The following is an 18766-nucleotide window of genomic DNA, read 5'->3' as shown; positions in this document are numbered from 1 at the left end:
GCGGCTAGTATTAGAGTTATTCCTACGTATGCGCACACCGCGTGTTCCGATTTATATTTAGCTTACAACTGCGAGGCAATCATGCTAGGCTACGGTAAACAACTTTTGCTTCGTCCAGAGGTTTTCACGAATATTCATCGCTTTGGAGGCCTTTGATAAGCCAACAATTTGTGGTAAGTAATGAGTTTTTTACATTTACTAAATTAGTTGATTTTTACTTTGGTTCTTCGGTAAACCGCAATACTTATTTTTTCCATCCCTACCGCTTCATTATTTGTTTTAATGTAAAGACAGATTTTTCATCATACACCGAAGAACAATGATTGCAAGGGTGGTAGATGTCATTCTTAGAAGATCACCAATCATTCAGGGAGGTCTGGAAATTGAGGTTGAAGTGACCGCAGCTACTTACGAGAAGAATATATCTGTTTTTAAAAAAGGAACAAAAACGCCTTTACGAGCACAAATCGTTGGCCAACCGGCAGAACTTTGCAATAGTAAGCCACGAGGAGAGTTCTGATGATAATTTCCTTACCAGCCATGTAGTAGCGAGAGAATCGCTTTCAACACCTACCCAAGACAGTGACAGAGCTGCTATTACCAAAATAACTAGTCAGAAAGCACCATTATACGCTAGTATTCACATATCAAGAGCACCAGTTTAATTTTATTGCTAGACAACCGCCATACGGACTAAACTGTTTATATTTACTCCATTCATCGTTTGTAAAATTTTATTTGTAATATTTTATTTGTACACTCAAGTTTGTAATAAATTATAATATATCTATACATGAAATAAAATATATAATTTAATCATGTTTGCTGCAGCGATATCAAGGAGTTGTTGTCGATGACGGGGTCTAGGTTGACTGGTTGCTTCTCTGCCAATATTCCTGCCTTGATGAATATTACTGCTTGTCTCTAGTTTTCGTAATCGGAGTAGGTTGTTTCATTCTCAATCTGCAGTACACACAAAAAAGAAAAAATATTAACGAGTGTTGAGGAAGTACAAAACAATAGCTGAAGTATTTGATGAAAGCGATCAGTTTTTAAACAAATGAATTAACTAATGCAGTTGATTATGGAAAAACGTATCTGCACTGCAAATCAAATACATACCATAATGTCCAGATCAGAATCATGATCGTCCTTGACTTTGGTATTAGAGATTGATGGAGTTGATTCTAATGTTAAAAGACTAGGAAAGCTTTTTTGCAATGCTGAAGCCGTGCCGAATAACTTGTAAAAACCTTTTAATATATTTGAATAATTTATTGAATAAACTTTGAATAATTTTGTAAAGTTGACGCAATGGCAATAAAGCTCGAAGCCTGGCGATGAAAGTTTTGGAACTCGGCTACGTGTAGTACTTCTGCCTCGCGGCTATTTTCGCGATGACGCCATTCTGCATATCTTGTGACAACCTCGAATAATTTTGTAAATAAATGTGATGCATTGGCAATGGTGTTAGCTCAAAGTTCAGGCAATGATTTTAAAAAATGTTTTGGAACTCAATTACGTTTAGTATTTACATTAAAAACTACGCTAGCGACTAGTTTTAAATTTGATGCAGTAGTTATTCTCTCTTGTGATTAAAAATAGAACTAATTATTCACGGAATTTAATAATTCGCGGAATTCACTGTTCACGAAATCACGAATTTTTATGACCAACGAATATTTTCATCCTGTAGGGTATATATATAATATTACATGTGTAATTATTATATTATACGTATAATATACATTAACATGCATATTGTAATAGTATATATGCTCATGATATAGTTTCCAATGAAGTCACCTATCACATATTTTATATAAGGTTTAATTTATACATCGTTTTTGATGACCTCTGATAAGTTAAAAAAAGAGACTTTGTTTGGCGATGAAAAGGTCAGCCAAAGAGAAGGAGCGACGCGCAGTATTCGGAACGAACACAGTGGTGTCAGCAGGTGTGATTGGAAGCGTGTACCCTGCACATCGCTGTCAAACAGCCTGTGAACCTACAAAACTGCTGTTCAAAATGTTCGGAGTATCACAATTTGCACCCTGCTGACTGTACAATGGAGAGAGAGAGCGAGTCACACCAACAAAAGGTTAGGAAGAGAAAGACAAGGAGTGTTAGCTTGCCTGCATGAGCACTAGCCGCCCGCCTCTGGTACGCACGAAACCGTGGACAAACATTACCCTGGTCAGCCTCATCACCCGATGTCGCTGATTTGCGCATGGCTGATAAGTTGAGCTGCGACATGGAGCGAGTTCCAGGCGATGATGTCAGTATAATATCCTCAAATCTTGGAGCCGAAGAACCAAATCCAAAAGATTCATGTTTTCCCTTCTTCATTCTTGCCTCACCTTCCGCTTTGTTCGCTCTCTCCAACCTCTTCCTAAGGAAGTTACGCTTTCGTTCCTACAAGCATGAGATGCAACGATTTATAGCAAAAACTGCATAGCCTGTACTCTCTGAAGACTATAGCCTTTACTCTCTGAAGAATATAGTCCGTACTCAGACTATATCCTGTACTCTCTGAAAACTACAGCCTGTACTCTCTGAAGACTAGCCTGTATTCTCTGAAGGCTATAGCCTGTATTCTCTGAAGGCTATAGCCTGTATTCTCTGAAGGCTATAGCCTGTATTCTCTGAAGACTATAGCCTGTATTCTCTGAAGGATATAGCCTGTATTCTTTGAAGGCTTTAGCCTGTACTCTCTGAAGACTATGCTCAAAATATATTTATTACACAACATTTCACAGCCATAACAAAGCGGGGGGGGGGGAGTACACATTGTAGTTTACTAAAACAATTTGTAAGAGTTGTCTACCCTCGATTGACTGATAACTACAAACTACAAAGCACGCTTAACACAAGCCATCTAAGCTAATCAGCTAATCTAATCCAGTCATAAGTAGTGGACATATTAACCCTGAACTGCTACTGTCACAGCTTTCACAGCGCTTATGGTTTAAAAAGCCCAATTGTAGCTGACAGTTTGGGGTTTTGTTCATACTGTGATACATGCAGCAGTCGACCTCGCAACATCGCTGGAAAGATTCAATCCTGAGAAGTGATCATTACGCAATAAACATACAAATCCCAGCAAAAAGCTCTTACGCATGACTAGTAAAAAACAATCAGGTACAGAGGAGTCACATGAAGATGGAACTAGTGACACTCTGCATAAACTCCTACGCTGAGTGAAAACTAGTGATGCTACGGTGCAACACGGTGACAGTAAGAATAAAGATGTTATAGTGAGGAAAGGATAAGTAGAATTTATAGACTAGGTAAATAAAAAAGGTGCATTAACTAAAACAATTGGCCACTACAAGCCTATCATTCTCACATCATAGTTGTTGCGCTCTGATCGCCGTCCCTAAACAATAATGAGTTAAGTAAACCCTGGCCTTGCGTATGTCATCTGATCATCTGAAACAAATAACTCTACTCAAGTCATTATGAGTTCCAATATTTTAGTACATTCGTGGTAAGGTCTCCAAGGTTACTTTCACAACTAGCTTACAAATGTGATACACAGTAGTAAGGAGCAATAACAAGCTAGACAAATACCACATTGAGTTGCTGTTTGTGACACAAACTTAATTGTCAAAAAGGTTGATAAAATGAAAGATTAATAAAAATATAATCATGGACCGAAAAAAAATCTAGAGAAATTGGATCGACACGATTGTTACGATATAATTTTGAAGATCGACCCTGTCGAGAAACTATTGTTTATGGATTATAATCGACCTTCAAACAATCTAGCCAATAGACAAATTTACTAAAACAGTTTTCTTGACAAGCCATAAAGATTATTTATACGCATAACCCAAAGTGTTTTCAAACATATTTCCTTATAAAACCAGCAGACATGTTTTGTGCAGTTCTCACCACACCTTTTCACTTCTGATAACACCATCAAAAAGTTTTTAGACAAATTTAATAAAAATCATTTCCATGACATTCAGAGCACTGCATAGACTTTCCTCTAACTTATTCATACTCCTTATAAGTATCCTGCGCAGAACGACGATGACTACTACAGCATAACATTTGCAAGTATAAGCAGTTCATCTATTCAAAAAGGAAGCTGAAGTGCGTGTCTAGTAATAACAATCAGTTACCATGGTTTCCTTTCACCTCGCAAAGATATGAACTACACGCTGCATAGTAAACCTTACATGAACCAAATGGTCTGTTCATAACATAAGACGGGACACCTAAAATAATAGACCACATCATAAAAGATAGTTAAATCCCATTGTAAGTTTTGAGTCACAAATCCTAGTAGGTAATTAGATTATGAATAAGTTCATTGAAAGAGAGAGAGAGAGAGAGTCATAGTTGTTATTATAAGCTAGTAAGATTCCGTCTATCGCAATGCCAGCCATTGCGATAGACGAATCCCTCCTCTCCAAGCCTTTGCCAGTGATATGACTGTACGGAGTATCCTGTATTGTTGATTATATTCCATTAGCAAGCAATTATATATTCACGTACATTGTGGCAGAGATTAGCATACAGGCTCTCTAATTTAATTAATTATTATTAACGGATATATTTATTGATGCTCAATCGCAGATGGAGTAACAGCTAGTATTCCTTCTGAGGTCACCATGGAGTGCCCCTAAAGAGCATCCCTGAAGAGCAGGAGTGGGGGAGGGTTACAGATGTGGACTAGTAACAACTAAATCCCTGACTGGAAGATAAACAACGATCTCTATACCAACACTCGGCTAAAATATTTAGTATCATAAGAGCCGCGCCTGTCCAAAGCCACACTTAAACGGAGAAACTTTCGACGGGAATCAAACGCATGACTTTTGTCTTGGTAGACCAGCATTCCACCGACTTGGCCAATCAACCACCCATAATATATGTTAGGACTTCCCTGCTCTTCATAGGAGTCATTAGTGATCAGTCATTATGTGTAGGCAGATTTCTTTAGAAACATGCGACGTTCCATCATCAAGTAGAGTATTTGGGTTACAAGCCGTATATTTTCAAGCCAAATTGATGATACATTATAGACAAGGTTGAGCTTTATTATTGACTAAAGGATACTGTTTGAGCTGTTAAAAGTCCTTTGAGCAGTGAAATGCTGAACAGATTATTATAACCCGTTGGATGTTCCCTAAAAGCGTTTGGGAAATAAACTCGAGTCAGCAAGTCTGCACTATTCAACAGTCAGCCAACCCTGCCTAGGTACCCAGGCAATGAAGGATGAGTGAAGACGCTCCTAGAGGAAATCCCTACCCTGCCTAGGTACCCAGGCAACGAGAGATGAATGAAGATGCTCCTAGAGGAAATCCCGATCCTTGTCTAGGAACCCAGGCAACGAGTGATGAGTGAAGATGCTCCTAGAGGAAATCCCTCAGGTCTCATCTGGTTAGAGACTGACACACTTATTACACGGTTTGAACTCGACCAAGTATTGCAAGACATTCAGCTTGAAAACAGCCCCATGAGTCTGGACTTTTATCACAAGATGTTGTGACAGGGTCTGTTGCTGAGGATCTTCAGCAATAGCTGACCTGCGACCCCGGCAAGTAACTGTTACATATGAAGTAATCGTGAGTTGGGACCTTTACACAACCTCACATTCATGTCACGATCAGAGCCTTTCTACTGTCGAACCAAAAGCGCGAAAGGTGAAAATAATTTGACTCCATACCTAGCTGATGACACCTGGGTGTAAGAATAGAGAGTAGATTAAGGAAGTTGAAGACGGGCACAACCATCAGCCCTTCCACAAGCATGCTAATGAGACACAAACTTCAAATAGTAGTAACTAGTACAACTAGTAGACCAGAGATGACATAATAAACTCTGGTAGTCAGCTGATTGCGAATCCTAATTAACATCTCACATCACTTGATGGGAATGTCAACAGGAATATTAAGATGGCTCAGCTGCCGTACCAGGCATATTGCTGCCGTGCATAACTCATGTTGCTAGCGTACAGAGCTCATATCGCTGCCATATAGAACTCATATCGCTGCCATATAGAACTCATATCGCTGCCATATAGAACTCATATCGCTGCCATATAGAACTCATATCGCTGCCATATAGAACTCATATCGCTGCCATATAGAACTCATATCGCTGCCATATAGAACTCATATCGCTGCCATATAGAACTCATATCGCTGCCATATAGAACTCATATCGCTGCCATATAGAACTCATATCGCTGCCATATAGAACTCATATCGCTGCCATATAGAACTCATATCGCTGCCATATAGACAGCGTGTTGCGCATATCTGCAGCTGTCAAGTAACTCTAACTGAAGCATTTCTGAATGGTTATTCTTATTCAGTCCATACAAATGTCCATATCTCATCATGAGTACATTTGCCTAATAAAATATTATAACAAAAAATCTGAAAAAAAGATACAAAAGTACAAAACAGATTTTTATGGCTTAATATGTGACTATGTCACATATTAAGCCATAAAAAACCATACTGAGCCATAAAGTTTGGTACTTTCTAAGAAGCTATTTATTCGAATGTAAAGCATATGCGACCATGTATCATTGGTCGCATATGCTTTACATTCGAATAAATAACTCCTCAGAAAGCACCAAGTTCCAAACAGTAGGAAATTTTTGAATAGGCCTACCTATGAAAGGGCCAGATTTAGAATTGTAAAACAATAGCGCATAATTTATGCAAAAACTTAACAAATGTAAATAATTGCTACTAAAACTGCGACCATGAAGTGTTTTAGTTGACATTGATCAATATTGGTCTGAAAACTTGAGAATGCAAGAAAGTTTGAAGTTATGACTTGAAATAAAAACATTTGAAATAACAAATCGCTACGTTACGAAGTTGAAAAATGTTTGCAGAGAAAAACGTGGGTAAATCAACTTGGCATAGCTTAGTTTCAGTCTAGGTTGATAGAAGCTAGGCTAACAGAAGCAGGCTAACATAGCTTAGTTTCAGTCTAGGTTGATAGAAGCTAGGCTAATAGAAGCAGGCTAACATAGCATAAGGTTACCAGTATAGCTCGTTGGATCCGATCTTCACGCTTGAGATTCACAGAATTCCTCGACTCCATGACATCCACATGCAGTCCAGCTTCTCCCCGATAGTCCACAAGATATCTCGCCACTTCCGAGTCCATACTACTTGCAATCGATATTTGGTCATCTTCCCTAGTAGAACTGCGACGTCTTCGCCCGACCATATCGTGCAAAGAGTCCGCCCGATGGCCGTTGTTACAACAGGAACAGTTGTTTGTTATAATAGGCACATATACGATCGTCTGATGGCCAGAAGCGGGGGATATAGGACTGCCCGATTGTGACATACGATGTTTAGGACTATCAGCCGGAGACTGTAAAGGAAGGGCACTAGAGGTCCACATTTGATAGTCAGTGGGAGAGACTGGCATCGCCATCCTATATTCCGGTGGTGACATCACATTTGGTACCGATCTGATCAACGGGTCAGCAGGTGAACTGCGAGCTAGCGCATCGGCAGATGCCAGATTTGCGATATCAACATTGTCTGATGATGGGGCAGAGGCGGAGTTGAAATGACTTTGAGAGCAAACATCATGGCCTCCATTGTGAGTAAAGTTGTTAGAATCCTCACCTTCATGCAATCCACTGGCTCTATTGTCCGAGCTAGTCAAGTGAGTGTTAGTTGACCCTGTCATCTTATCTAACCTACTCTCGGCTGCATAATTGCCGTGCACTGCTCTCGACTCTCCTATGTCAATATCAATGCAATGAAGTTGCCTATAATCTTCACTCATGTCAGTCATGGAGTGTCGCACCGCCTCATCTGCCTCACGTATTGTCTGCTCAAGGTATTCCAAACCAGAACTGTGTGGATAAACAGTCAGCGGTAGTGCAGACTTGACCTTCTCCGCCGAAACATTCTCATCCCAAGATGACGGTATCTTTGTGTTCTTTGAAGCTTTACTATGCTTAAGAATACTTTTTCTTGAAGCAGGATTCAAAGTCGGTACATTTGAAACTGTCGCCATACTATTAGAGTTGATTACCTTCTCTACATCTTCCTGCATACATAACCGTTCGTTCTCCTCAAAATCTAACTTACTCAATCGATCATCATCGATTAGTGAAAAATCCCTGCTATGACTCCTTAGCTCTCCGTTGTTCCGACTGCGAGCCACACTTTGTAAATCGCACACGTCGTGTTTCATAGTATGGTTGTTGATAACATCGTTGAAATTAGAATCGGTAATCATAGCCGACTATACGAGTGCTGTATTGTAACTTTACTTCACTACTGACAGTGCAACACTTTTACATCCACCATGTAAGAGGCTGCACAAATCTATCAAGTGTGACACAACTCATAGCTCCTTCGAGAGTCACATAAAAGAGTAATGATCCAGTAAATTTAGTAAAACATCGAATATTCCAAGCCAGTAGCCAAACCTCAGCTCTCTCTGAGCTAATCTCGGATAAGCCTCCGTAATTGGTAGTCCTGATTGCTAGACTGACCGGCGATTGCCTTTTGTTTATGAACGAGTAGAGTAAGCACATCAGTGGAGAAGACTGTGATTATTTTGGCATCCTACTGTAATGATTCAACTCAAGGCTCCGCCCATGCTAGGTACTATACTATAAAGCTCCGCCTATAGGAGCACGCACCACTCGTGAACAGCAAAGTCGTCTACAGGAAATGGAGAGTACTTCAACAAAGCACATTTCTACTACTACTTGACGATCGATAATGTATGAGGAAAGGTTTAAACAATATTGGGGAATATGTATTGCATTACCATTGAACAGGGCCTTGCTCAAATTTCTTATGCAAATGTTGATACACTGATAAAACATACCTAATTCAAGATATAGCGCACTCCTGAGTATCGACATTTCATGAAAGAAATTGTGTTAGTGTTACCTAATCCACTAGCAAATCATTACAAAGAAACAATATCTGTCATCACAATGACAAGGGACACAAAACGAAACAGGCAGGAGGCAACGTGTGACATGTGGACATGACTCAAAGCCAATGCTAGAAGCATCTGGACGGAATAAAGAGCTCATTCCAAAAATGAGCATAAACAAATATGCTGTGATGCTAGTCTTGGTGCCAAGTGCCTTGGGGGGACATTGCATGACGTATCTCAATGTTAGAAGAAACACATTGGGTGTGCCAACTAGGTGATCTCTGATTGCGCGACTAACTAGACTGACAAATGAATATCTTACATGGCAAGTGCCAATATTAAATTTTAAATGGCATCGTAGTGACACGACTATCCACATGGCGAAGGTTAGGCATTGCAAGTTGATATAGCCTAACTTGTGTTTTATCGCAATATCGTCGCATGAGTGGATAAAAGCGTTACTTGAAGCCTCCAGAAGCTTGCAAAAGGTGCCTTTAGCATAATTATTTTGATGTTGAAGATGAAATTACACAAAATATTAGTAGATTTTATCAGAATTTATCAGTACTTTTCTATCTTTTGCAATTGTCTTTGATGTTTGAGACAATCTGGCTGCTGCTACATTTCAAGATTAAAATCGATAAAACTTGATCGCGACAAAAATGCTCAGATTGAAGAAAGTGCGAATACGACGTCTCTAGTTGCAAAGAGACCAACAGAATAAAAATGTAGTCTGGGCATGGCTCTCTTGGAGGGGGAGAAAGAGAGCCTGGGACACATAGCAACACCCGGGGAAGACAACTCTAAAAGTCGACTTCTGCAGTCGCTAATATCACAATCGTTATTTCCGAATGAGTATCATGTGACGGTCTTATTTATGATCTACGCGAGTATTATGTATTATTTTTAATCTGAATTGGCAGCAAACAAACGCTGGTTGGTAAATATGAAATGTTGGTTGCATAATCAATCAATCAAATCAGTTATACTATTTCACATGTTTAACTAATTATGTGTTGATTTAACTATAATAAAAAATTGAACCAATTAAGTAAAAATTTCACAATAACAATACAAACATAGCAAACGAATAGCAATAGAACAACAAAAATGAATCGCACGCTGCTAGTAAAGAAATGTTTATCTAGTAAAAAGTAATCTCAGTTTTATTTTACTCCCGAGTATGCCATCTGAAAGCAAATAGTCTTTCCGAAGCCAGTAGTCAGAACTATAAATTGATCAAAACCTGTGATAATATGTTGTGAAGCTTGAGACTGTTCTGGTCTCAGTGTGACTATGCCTAGCTTTGATGACTTTTGAATCGCTCCATTTTTTATCAGTATTTGAAATGAAAATGCAAACGTGAAAACGCAAGAGAATAGTAACCTATGGTTCTTATTGTTTTGTTATTAAACGGGGTATTACATAACCAACCAGCCTATCAAAAACATAGGGCCTTTTACTAGATCGAGTCACGTGACCGTGACGATAGGCACCACATCTAATACATCGCGAGATCTGAATCTATCGACACGCTTCCACTAGTATCAGCCTGAGCGTCATATGTAACATATGTCGCTCGTTTTGCAGAAGTTATCTTACCTTTTTTTGCCATGTGTCCCAGGCTCTTTTTCTCCCCCCCCCAAGAGAGCCATGCCCAGGCTAATAGAGATGCATAACACTGCAACTTGAACACAATAGCCGATATCAATAACGAAAGAGACAGGCAGCCACGTAACTAGTGACGTCCTTTCGGCATGTATTTTTCTTTCGAGTGATTTAACCGCGATCAAGTTTTGTCGATTTTAATCTAAGCATCCTGGCAATCAGATCACTTAAACATCAAAAGCAAAGATAGAAAAATACGGATACTTTCAGATAGAATCTACTTAAATTTTGAGTAAGTTTATCTTTAAAGATGAAAGTTACTGAAAGACTTTTTGAAAATATGTCAGTACATGTGCTCAAATAGGTTTAGCAAAGGTGAGTGTGTAAAAAAGGAGTTGCCAGAATATTACTTAAAGTTAAAGAAAAAATGGTTCTAAATTTAGCCAATGAACAATTGTATTTAATGCGTTCAGTGACCCATTCAATGAGCTGCTATTTAAATTCACTAACAAATTGTTCACCAAGCACTCTGTCAACAGATCACATACATTCCTACTATTGTACCAATTAACTTAGTACATATATGAGTTGCTGCTATTTCAGTCTGAATTAACAAGAGGGGATGTATATTATAGACCACAAACTTGTCTCAAACAATGAGGTGGGTTCTACCTCGAAGAGCTAACTATCTATAGCTAGACGTACGCTCTTTATAACTTCATAGCTAAGTATCTATAGCTAGACGTATGCTCTTTATAACTTCATAGCTAAGTATCTGTAGCTAGACATACGCTCTTTATAACTTCATAGCTAAGTATCTATAGCTAGACGTACGCTCTTTATAACTTCATAGCTAAGTATCTATAGCTAGACATACGCTCTTTATAACTTCATAGCTAAGTATCTATAGCTAGACGTATGCTCTTTATAACTTCATAGCTAAGTATCTATAGCTAGACGTACGATCTTTATAACTTCATAGCTAAGTATCTATAGCTAGACGTACGCTCTTTATAACTTCATAGCTAAGTATCTATAGCTAGACGTACGCTCTTTATAACTTCATAGCTAAGTATCTATAGCTAGACGTACGCTCTTTATAACTTCATAGCTAAGTATCTATAGCTAGACGTACGCTCTTTATAACTTCATAGCTAAGTATCTATAGCTAGACGTACGCTCTTTATAACTTCATAGCTAAGTATCTATAGCTAGACGTACGCTCTTTATAACTTCATAGCTAAGTATCTATAGCTAGACGTACGCTCTTTATAACTTCATAGCTAAGTATCTATAGCTAGACGTACGCTCTTTATAACTTCATAGCTAAGTATCTATAGCTAGACGTACGCTCTTTATAACTTCATAGCTAAGTATCTATAGCTAGACGTACGCTCTTTATAACTTCATAGCTAAGTATCTATAGCTAGACATACGCTCTTTATAACTTCATAGCTAAGTATCTATAGCTAGACATACGCTCTTTATAACTTCATAGCTAAGTATCTATAGCTAGACGTACGCTCTTTATAACTTCATAGCTAAGTATCTATAGCTAGACGTACGCTCTTTATAACTTCATAGCTAAGTATCTATAGCTAGACATACGCTCTTTATAACTTCATAGCTAAGTATCTATAGCTAGACGTACGCTCTTTATAACTTCATAGCTAAGTATCTATAGCTAGACGTACGCTCTTTATAACTTCATAGCTAAGTATCTATAGCTAGACGTACGCTCTTTATAACTTCATAGCTAAGTATCTATAGCTAGACGTACGCTCTTTATAACTTCATAGCTAAGTATCTATAGCTAGACGTACGCTCTTTATAACTTCATAGCTAAGTATCTATAGCTAGACATACGCTCTTTATAACTTCATAGCTAAGTATCTATAGCTAGACGTACGCTCTTTATAACTTCATAGCTAAGTATCTATAGCTAGACGTACGCTCTTTATAACTTCATAGCTAAGTATCTATAGCTAGACGTACGCTCTTTATAACTTCACAGTCTTGTGAACAAATAAATTGCCAAACAGGAAACTTTGAACTTTGAGTAAAAAAGTCGAATGTATCTCCCGATATCTCTCTAATTCCGTCTCAAATCTTACCTCCTCATCCAACTCTCTGCGCTTGCGTCGTTCTTCAGCAGCCCGCTGCCTTTCCCCGTCCTTAGACTTTAGATCTTCCATTCGTTTCTTTCTGATTTCTTGTTGCTTACTTCTGAGTTCTTCGGCTGCAGCAAACGACAACAGAACTAACTACCTACCCAGTTAGATTCACTTCCAATCAATTGGCAGTACATATCCAGAGCATGGAAAATTTAGGTTTGTCTCCACCAACAGTATGACAAATCCAAATTTCAAAACCTAACGACAATTTCTTGTTATGTACTTCAAAATAATTCTAGCCTAACCAACTAGTGACCAGCTGGTTTTCCCAGTACTTTTTGTCATCTTAGCTTATCCTGTGGGCATATCGTAAAAATGAACGTCGTTAAAAGCCAGTGAACAAAGACGGAAGCACCATCTTAACCCTTTCGCCGCCACAGATGCATTTTTGCGACTTTCCCAGCAATTGCGTAGTAAGTTCATTTTATTACTCATTGACAACCTAACCCACGATCTTTAGAACTTTTATGATATTGACAACGTTGTCCGAAGATATCTCTATAAAATTAGCCTAAAATAACGAAGCAATTCAAACCTTTGTTTAAGAACTACTAACCTAAAAACGAATAATTTTTGTGTAATTTCATGAAGTACCGCGCGAGTCAAAAAACAGGCAATTAGTTATGTTGATGACATTATAGCCAATCCAGATTCAGATTTTCGTGACTATACAAATAATTAAAGTAGCAGCACTGTCTCTGATAGTGGCAAAAGTAATAGTTTTGTAAGAATAAAGAACATTGCGGAGGATCGTTTTGGCTTCACATCGATCATAGCTTCACATAGCTTTATCATCGCGCAAAGTATAAATCCATTGAATTTTTATTTAGCAATATTCCCACGAGCGAAGCAATTGTTTGGGAGATTTATGATAAATGCATATGTGCACACAACTCACGAAAATTATTCATCAACGGCCTTCGCAAACCCTTGTACCGAAATTTCATCGATGAATTTAACCATTTTTCAATAGAGTCGTTTAAAGGTTCACTTGCAACAAAATTCACATTACAGTTATTTGATATGAAAAGATTCACCATGTCTTACTCTGTTGTGTTGTAGGTGCCAAATATGTGGAAAGGTGATTACAAGCTCTTAAAAGCTAAAAAACAAACAGAAAATTGCAGCCACACGAGACCGCCGTAGTTTGGATTCTCTTCCCAAAACGGCTCAAATGAAACGTAGTTGTGAGAGATGGTTTCTGTTTACACTTTCATGCAACCTTATTCGTCGAAATATTTTCACAAATATATTTCACGCATTCAATAAAACCATGTCTATTGTTCTTACGCATCTGTTTCATCGTCATTGTAATGCTGTCACTTTTAGCAGTGATATCCTATAACTTACCGTAAAAATTCGTTCAATTTTTTAGCCTTAGCTTGAAGGAGTACATATCATTGTCTGATAATCATGATGAGCCTGTTGGTCACTTGTGATAATCAAAAAGTGCTGCAGAAATTATTTGCGAAGTATTAGGTCACATAATCAGATTACGACTTACCGATTAGACCAAACCGAAACAAAACTGTAAAGTAGCGAGCAACTATATTTGATACGGGGTCTTCGGTAAAACCCGAAGAGTTTGTCATAAACTAGTGCTACGATAAGATTTATATTGAGCTTTTTATTGGCCTTTTAATTCACGTGAGAACATCATGTGACAAAACAATAACCAAATTTCATGGCTACGTCATCGAAATAAAGAGATTCCAATCTACAGCGGCTTTTTGTTTTTGATCTTTCAAGAGCTTTTAATCACATTTCCACATATTTGGCACCTACAACACAACAGAGTAAGACATGGTGAATCTTTTGATACCAAATAACTGTAATGTGAATTTTATTGCAAGTCAATCTTTAAGTATAATAATGATACAAAACACATATAAACCTATTTAAATATGTTACTAAGTCTTTATTATTTGTAGAAAATTTCCTAAACCTTACTCATCTGATCGGATTATACATAGATAGACAGATTAATTCGGCCTGAAATCGTTATTAAAACTTGGACAAGCCTCATTTTTATCAAAATTGAGACCGGCAAATGAAACGTCGAGCGACAGAGAATAGAACCATTAAGTCGTGATCATTTCACGAAAAAAACGTGCACATTTCACCAGTCTATAGCATTGTCCAATTGCCGAAGGTTTCTGTAATTAACGTAGAAGTACTGAAAAGCAATCGTTTCTTTTTTGCCGATTTCAAAGTAACTGACATTTTGGACACTTATGAGTACTTTGGTATTCCAACTGATGTCCAAAGCAGTGGAAGTAAAGGAAATGACAATATTTTTTTACCGATTCTTATGAGATTATTACAATATTTAATGATAAGAACAATAATTCGATTTAATTATAAGAATAAGCATTCGAATTTACAAGATCGAAGTATATAGTGACCGATGTTGGGCAATATGTTACTGTTATTGTTTTTTCTAAATAGTTTTGCTAAATAGATTTTCTAAAAATCTATATAAATATCCCAACTTCTTGATATTGTTAGCTACGACGTTTTGAAATGTAAACAAAATTGTGCATTGGTTTTATATTATTACTATATTGATAATATTGGTTATTCTAATAATATCAGTGCATTTTACTTCTAATATATGCCAATATTCCATTTCTCCTATTGCAGGAGGAGAGATATAAACATATAGTCTTTTTCTGTCATTATTGCTGTTTGTTGTACATAATAACACCCAGTACATTGCGGCTACCATTGCAGTTACCCTATTGTACTGCAGTGCCATTTGACTGTTTGTATTGCATTTCTCAACCATCAGTACCCTTTCTTTTTTCCAATATCACTTTGGTCGTGGGATGTATGACAGGGGAATTTCTAGTGGTTAAAATGTTGGAAAATTAAAATATGTAACAAAAATGTTCTAGATCAAGATTAAAATTGAAAAAATTCTGTATACATGTCAAGAAGCAATATCGGCAATTTTTTGGTAAAATGGCTGGCAGTAGGAGGACAGCTGAATTTTTACATGGGCAGTGACAGAGTTAAGCAATTAATTAAAGCCCCTAATTAAATAATTACAAGAAAGGGCGTGGATACAAGTGTAACTACCCTAGGACACTTATGTATTCGCCTCATCTAACTTTTGCGTTTTCGCGGAGTCATCCTTTCACGAAAATTTCATGTGCGAAACTAAACTATCATAACGAACGAGCGAAAACGCGAAATTAAATAGCTTTGTTCATTGATAGTCAGGCCTGTATTCACTGGTTGCAAGTTGGGGCGGCTAATGTTAGGCGACTAGTTATGAACACCTAGGGGTGTGGAGGGTGTAAGCCCCCAACAGGTTTCTCTCATGTAGGGCCTCAGCCGGGCCTCTCATGTGAAGTTTTAAAAAATTTTATCAGAAAGTATCAACATTTTTCTATTTTTTGAGATTTGTTTTGTTTTAGGTGATGTGACTGACAAGACGTTTTTAAATTAAAATAGGCAAAACTTGACCGCAGTTAAAACGCTCAGAAAAAAGACAACTTTTTCTTTTGAGCGTTTTAACAAAGATCAATTTTGCGGATTTTATTAGTTCATTCGGAGGTTTTTACGCTTTCGATGGGATATGGCCAAGCGGGTGTTTGGTAAAAATTGATCTTTTGCAAACCTTTATAAAGGTCGTTAACAAGAATATATATTGCCACTGATGATGATAATAATGACGCCTAAGAACCTCTAAAAGTTGATGTTTGTCTCTATGGCTTGGAATGAAGTGATATTCTACAGCGATAAAAACCGTGTCCATGGCCGTTGGGCAAATAACTTTTCGGATAAATGATGTTGAGATCGAGTTATATGAAGCAATTTATCATTGCGTTGGAACTGACCAAACAAATCTGTTCGAGTTAACCTTGTTTTTGAGATGAAATGTTAAATTTTATCCGATGGCGAGTTATCCGAGTTTGACTGTACTTAGCTGTGAAAAATGCCCAAAAATACGGGCCAGTAATGATAGTCCAAAAAACAAATGGCAGCAAGCGATCAAATTGCATTATCGACCTTGCCCACACCATTCTATCTGCGGTTCACAATTACAAACTAGTCCAAATTGAAATTTTCTTTATCGCTGAACTGAACCTGAGGAATCTCATTATGTTTGTTCCACTGCATCTATTTTCATATCACTATATTTTCACACTCATCAGAGCTGCGAAATTAAGTTGCTGCGAAATATTTCTCTGTATGCTACTCACGAAACTAAATGCTAGAGAAATATAAGTGTCTTAGGGTATTTTGATTGTCACAAGACCAACTCTTATTGGCTACACAAGTACCAACTAGGGATAGGTGGTAACCTTGGTGATGTTTTATACAAAGCACTCTCTATTTTATATATAATAGCAAATCTAGCTATAAATTCGCCATGTAAGCCATGCCTTCTAAGAAATTGCCATCTTGTATGGTCTTTGTCCATTTTTATCAGTTGTAAAAATATCGAAATGATGTCCTATCACTTTTGATAAGTTTTCATAACAAAGTGTGATTGATGCTAACATAGCCAATGAGATGCGAGCAAAGCATCATTATGAACATACACCAATGTATTGGAGTAAGTGCTATTGAAGGCTTGTGCTAAACGTTTGCTTGGCTCAGCCAATCATTTCCATCTACATCATATGTCTTATTATGCCCATACATCAGTGCCAAACATGGGCCTGTGTAGCAGTGGTTCAACATAAATTGGCAAGTTTATAACCATAGCATACAGGTTTGCAGCATAGTGATGGGCCAGCCAAGCCACAGCCCATTTTAGCTAAAGAAGAACTGCCCTTTCAGCGCCCATTGATTTAAGGAGAGCAGCCATAAAGTGACAGGCCTGAATCAGCCTGAATCAGCAGCCTTTCTGTGGCCACTCCCCTGAGACCAATGACTGTAATCTAATTCTGCTCCGGTAATGAATGAGAAGAGCTTCCATACGACACGAGTGAATGTTGATTCTTGCTACTGCTAAGCTGGTCTATATTGGAGGCCATCCTTGTGTCAGAGTTCATCGACCAAAAACCTACAGCTAATAATACTCGCATAAGCTGATAATCTATTGCTGCAGGTTGCCTTGGCCGAGATGACATAAAAAGGTAGACAGACATGGGAAGAGAGGGGTGGTGCCGGGGTCCCAATCGGGAAAAGCCAGAATGATTGCGTTGCTCAGCGGATAAGACAAAATTTTTAATATATGCACTTGTGGCTGACTTCGTATAAAAATTTATATCAAAGTTCCAAAATTTTTTCAATGACTATTATATGGCAGGGCAGCACCAAAATATGACAACTTTGTAAACATATAATAGAAGATCTATGAGTCGTAGCCTACTGATTATAAAGGAAATGAGTTGAATGAAGTCTTTTGCAATAAAATACAATTCTAAGAATCTATCGGCACCAGAGACTGGGATGGCCTGAGTGGCAGCAACATGATGTACCACTGCTACATGGAATGCTTGCTGATCTTTAGTCTAATATATATATATATATATATATATATATATATATATACTAAAGATGATATATATATATATATCATCTTGCAAATTCCTTCCTTGAGATATATATATTTGAGTGTTCTGTGTCATCTGTTATACTGTGCTTCTGTGATTCGGTCTATCCAGCTATAGCTAATAAAATCTTGGAATGAAAAGCTCGCATCGTGCTTTATTTGAACTCATCTGAGCATTTGAACTCATCTGAACTCATCTGAACTCATTTGAGCGCATCGAACCACAAAGCTACACAGAAATTACAATTCGTGACTCTTGTCATATACCGTATACTCTTTCCTCGATTGCACATGCTAAATGACATATTAATTGATACATTGTGTTCACGAGTTAGGATGCCCCTGTTATAACAAATTTTTCACTAAACTCGATGCTTTTTCGTCTCACAATACTAGAGCGAATTTGTTTTCCGCCATACGATATCAACAATAATTTCTCTCGAAATTAAAATTTAGCGATTGTTGTACCGATTATGAAGAAATAACAAAAATGTTGATATGCTATTTTTATATGATTTTTATATTTGATATGCTATAGTTAAGCTTTATCCGTTACGGTAAAATCCGATTTGCAAAC

The 18766-nt window shown here is 37.7% G+C and overlaps 1 protein-coding gene across 11 annotated transcripts in view; it reads right to left on the bottom strand.

Annotated features, from left to right (window-relative positions):
• The window catches only part of LOC137403917 (MAP7 domain-containing protein 1-like), an 89597-nt gene that overhangs the window by 45056 nt on the left and 25775 nt on the right, over positions 1 to 18766 (bottom strand). For 6 of the 11 annotated variants that reach the window (XM_068090025.1, XM_068090026.1, XM_068090030.1 and 3 more), the window contains exons 1-2: positions 7018 to 8504; positions 2193 to 2415 (exon numbers count right to left, since the gene is read on the bottom strand). In XM_068090025.1, the coding sequence (XP_067946126.1) occupies positions 2193 to 2415; positions 7018 to 8238 (1444 nt within the window). In that variant the 5' untranslated portion in view covers positions 8239 to 8504. Of the gene's footprint in view, positions 1 to 2135; positions 2416 to 7017; positions 8508 to 12617; positions 12743 to 18766 lie in introns of those variants that run through there. The other 5 variants (XM_068090034.1, XM_068090035.1, XM_068090036.1 and 2 more) reach the window with 4 other exon arrangements.

This window comes from Watersipora subatra, chromosome 9 (assembly GCF_963576615.1).
Source record: "Watersipora subatra chromosome 9, tzWatSuba1.1, whole genome shotgun sequence".
In the NCBI taxonomy this organism is placed as follows: Eukaryota; Metazoa; Bryozoa; class Gymnolaemata; order Cheilostomatida; family Watersiporidae; genus Watersipora; species Watersipora subatra.
The sequence above is the reverse complement of the archived record's forward strand: the minus strand, read 5'-3'. Positions and strand labels throughout refer to the sequence as shown.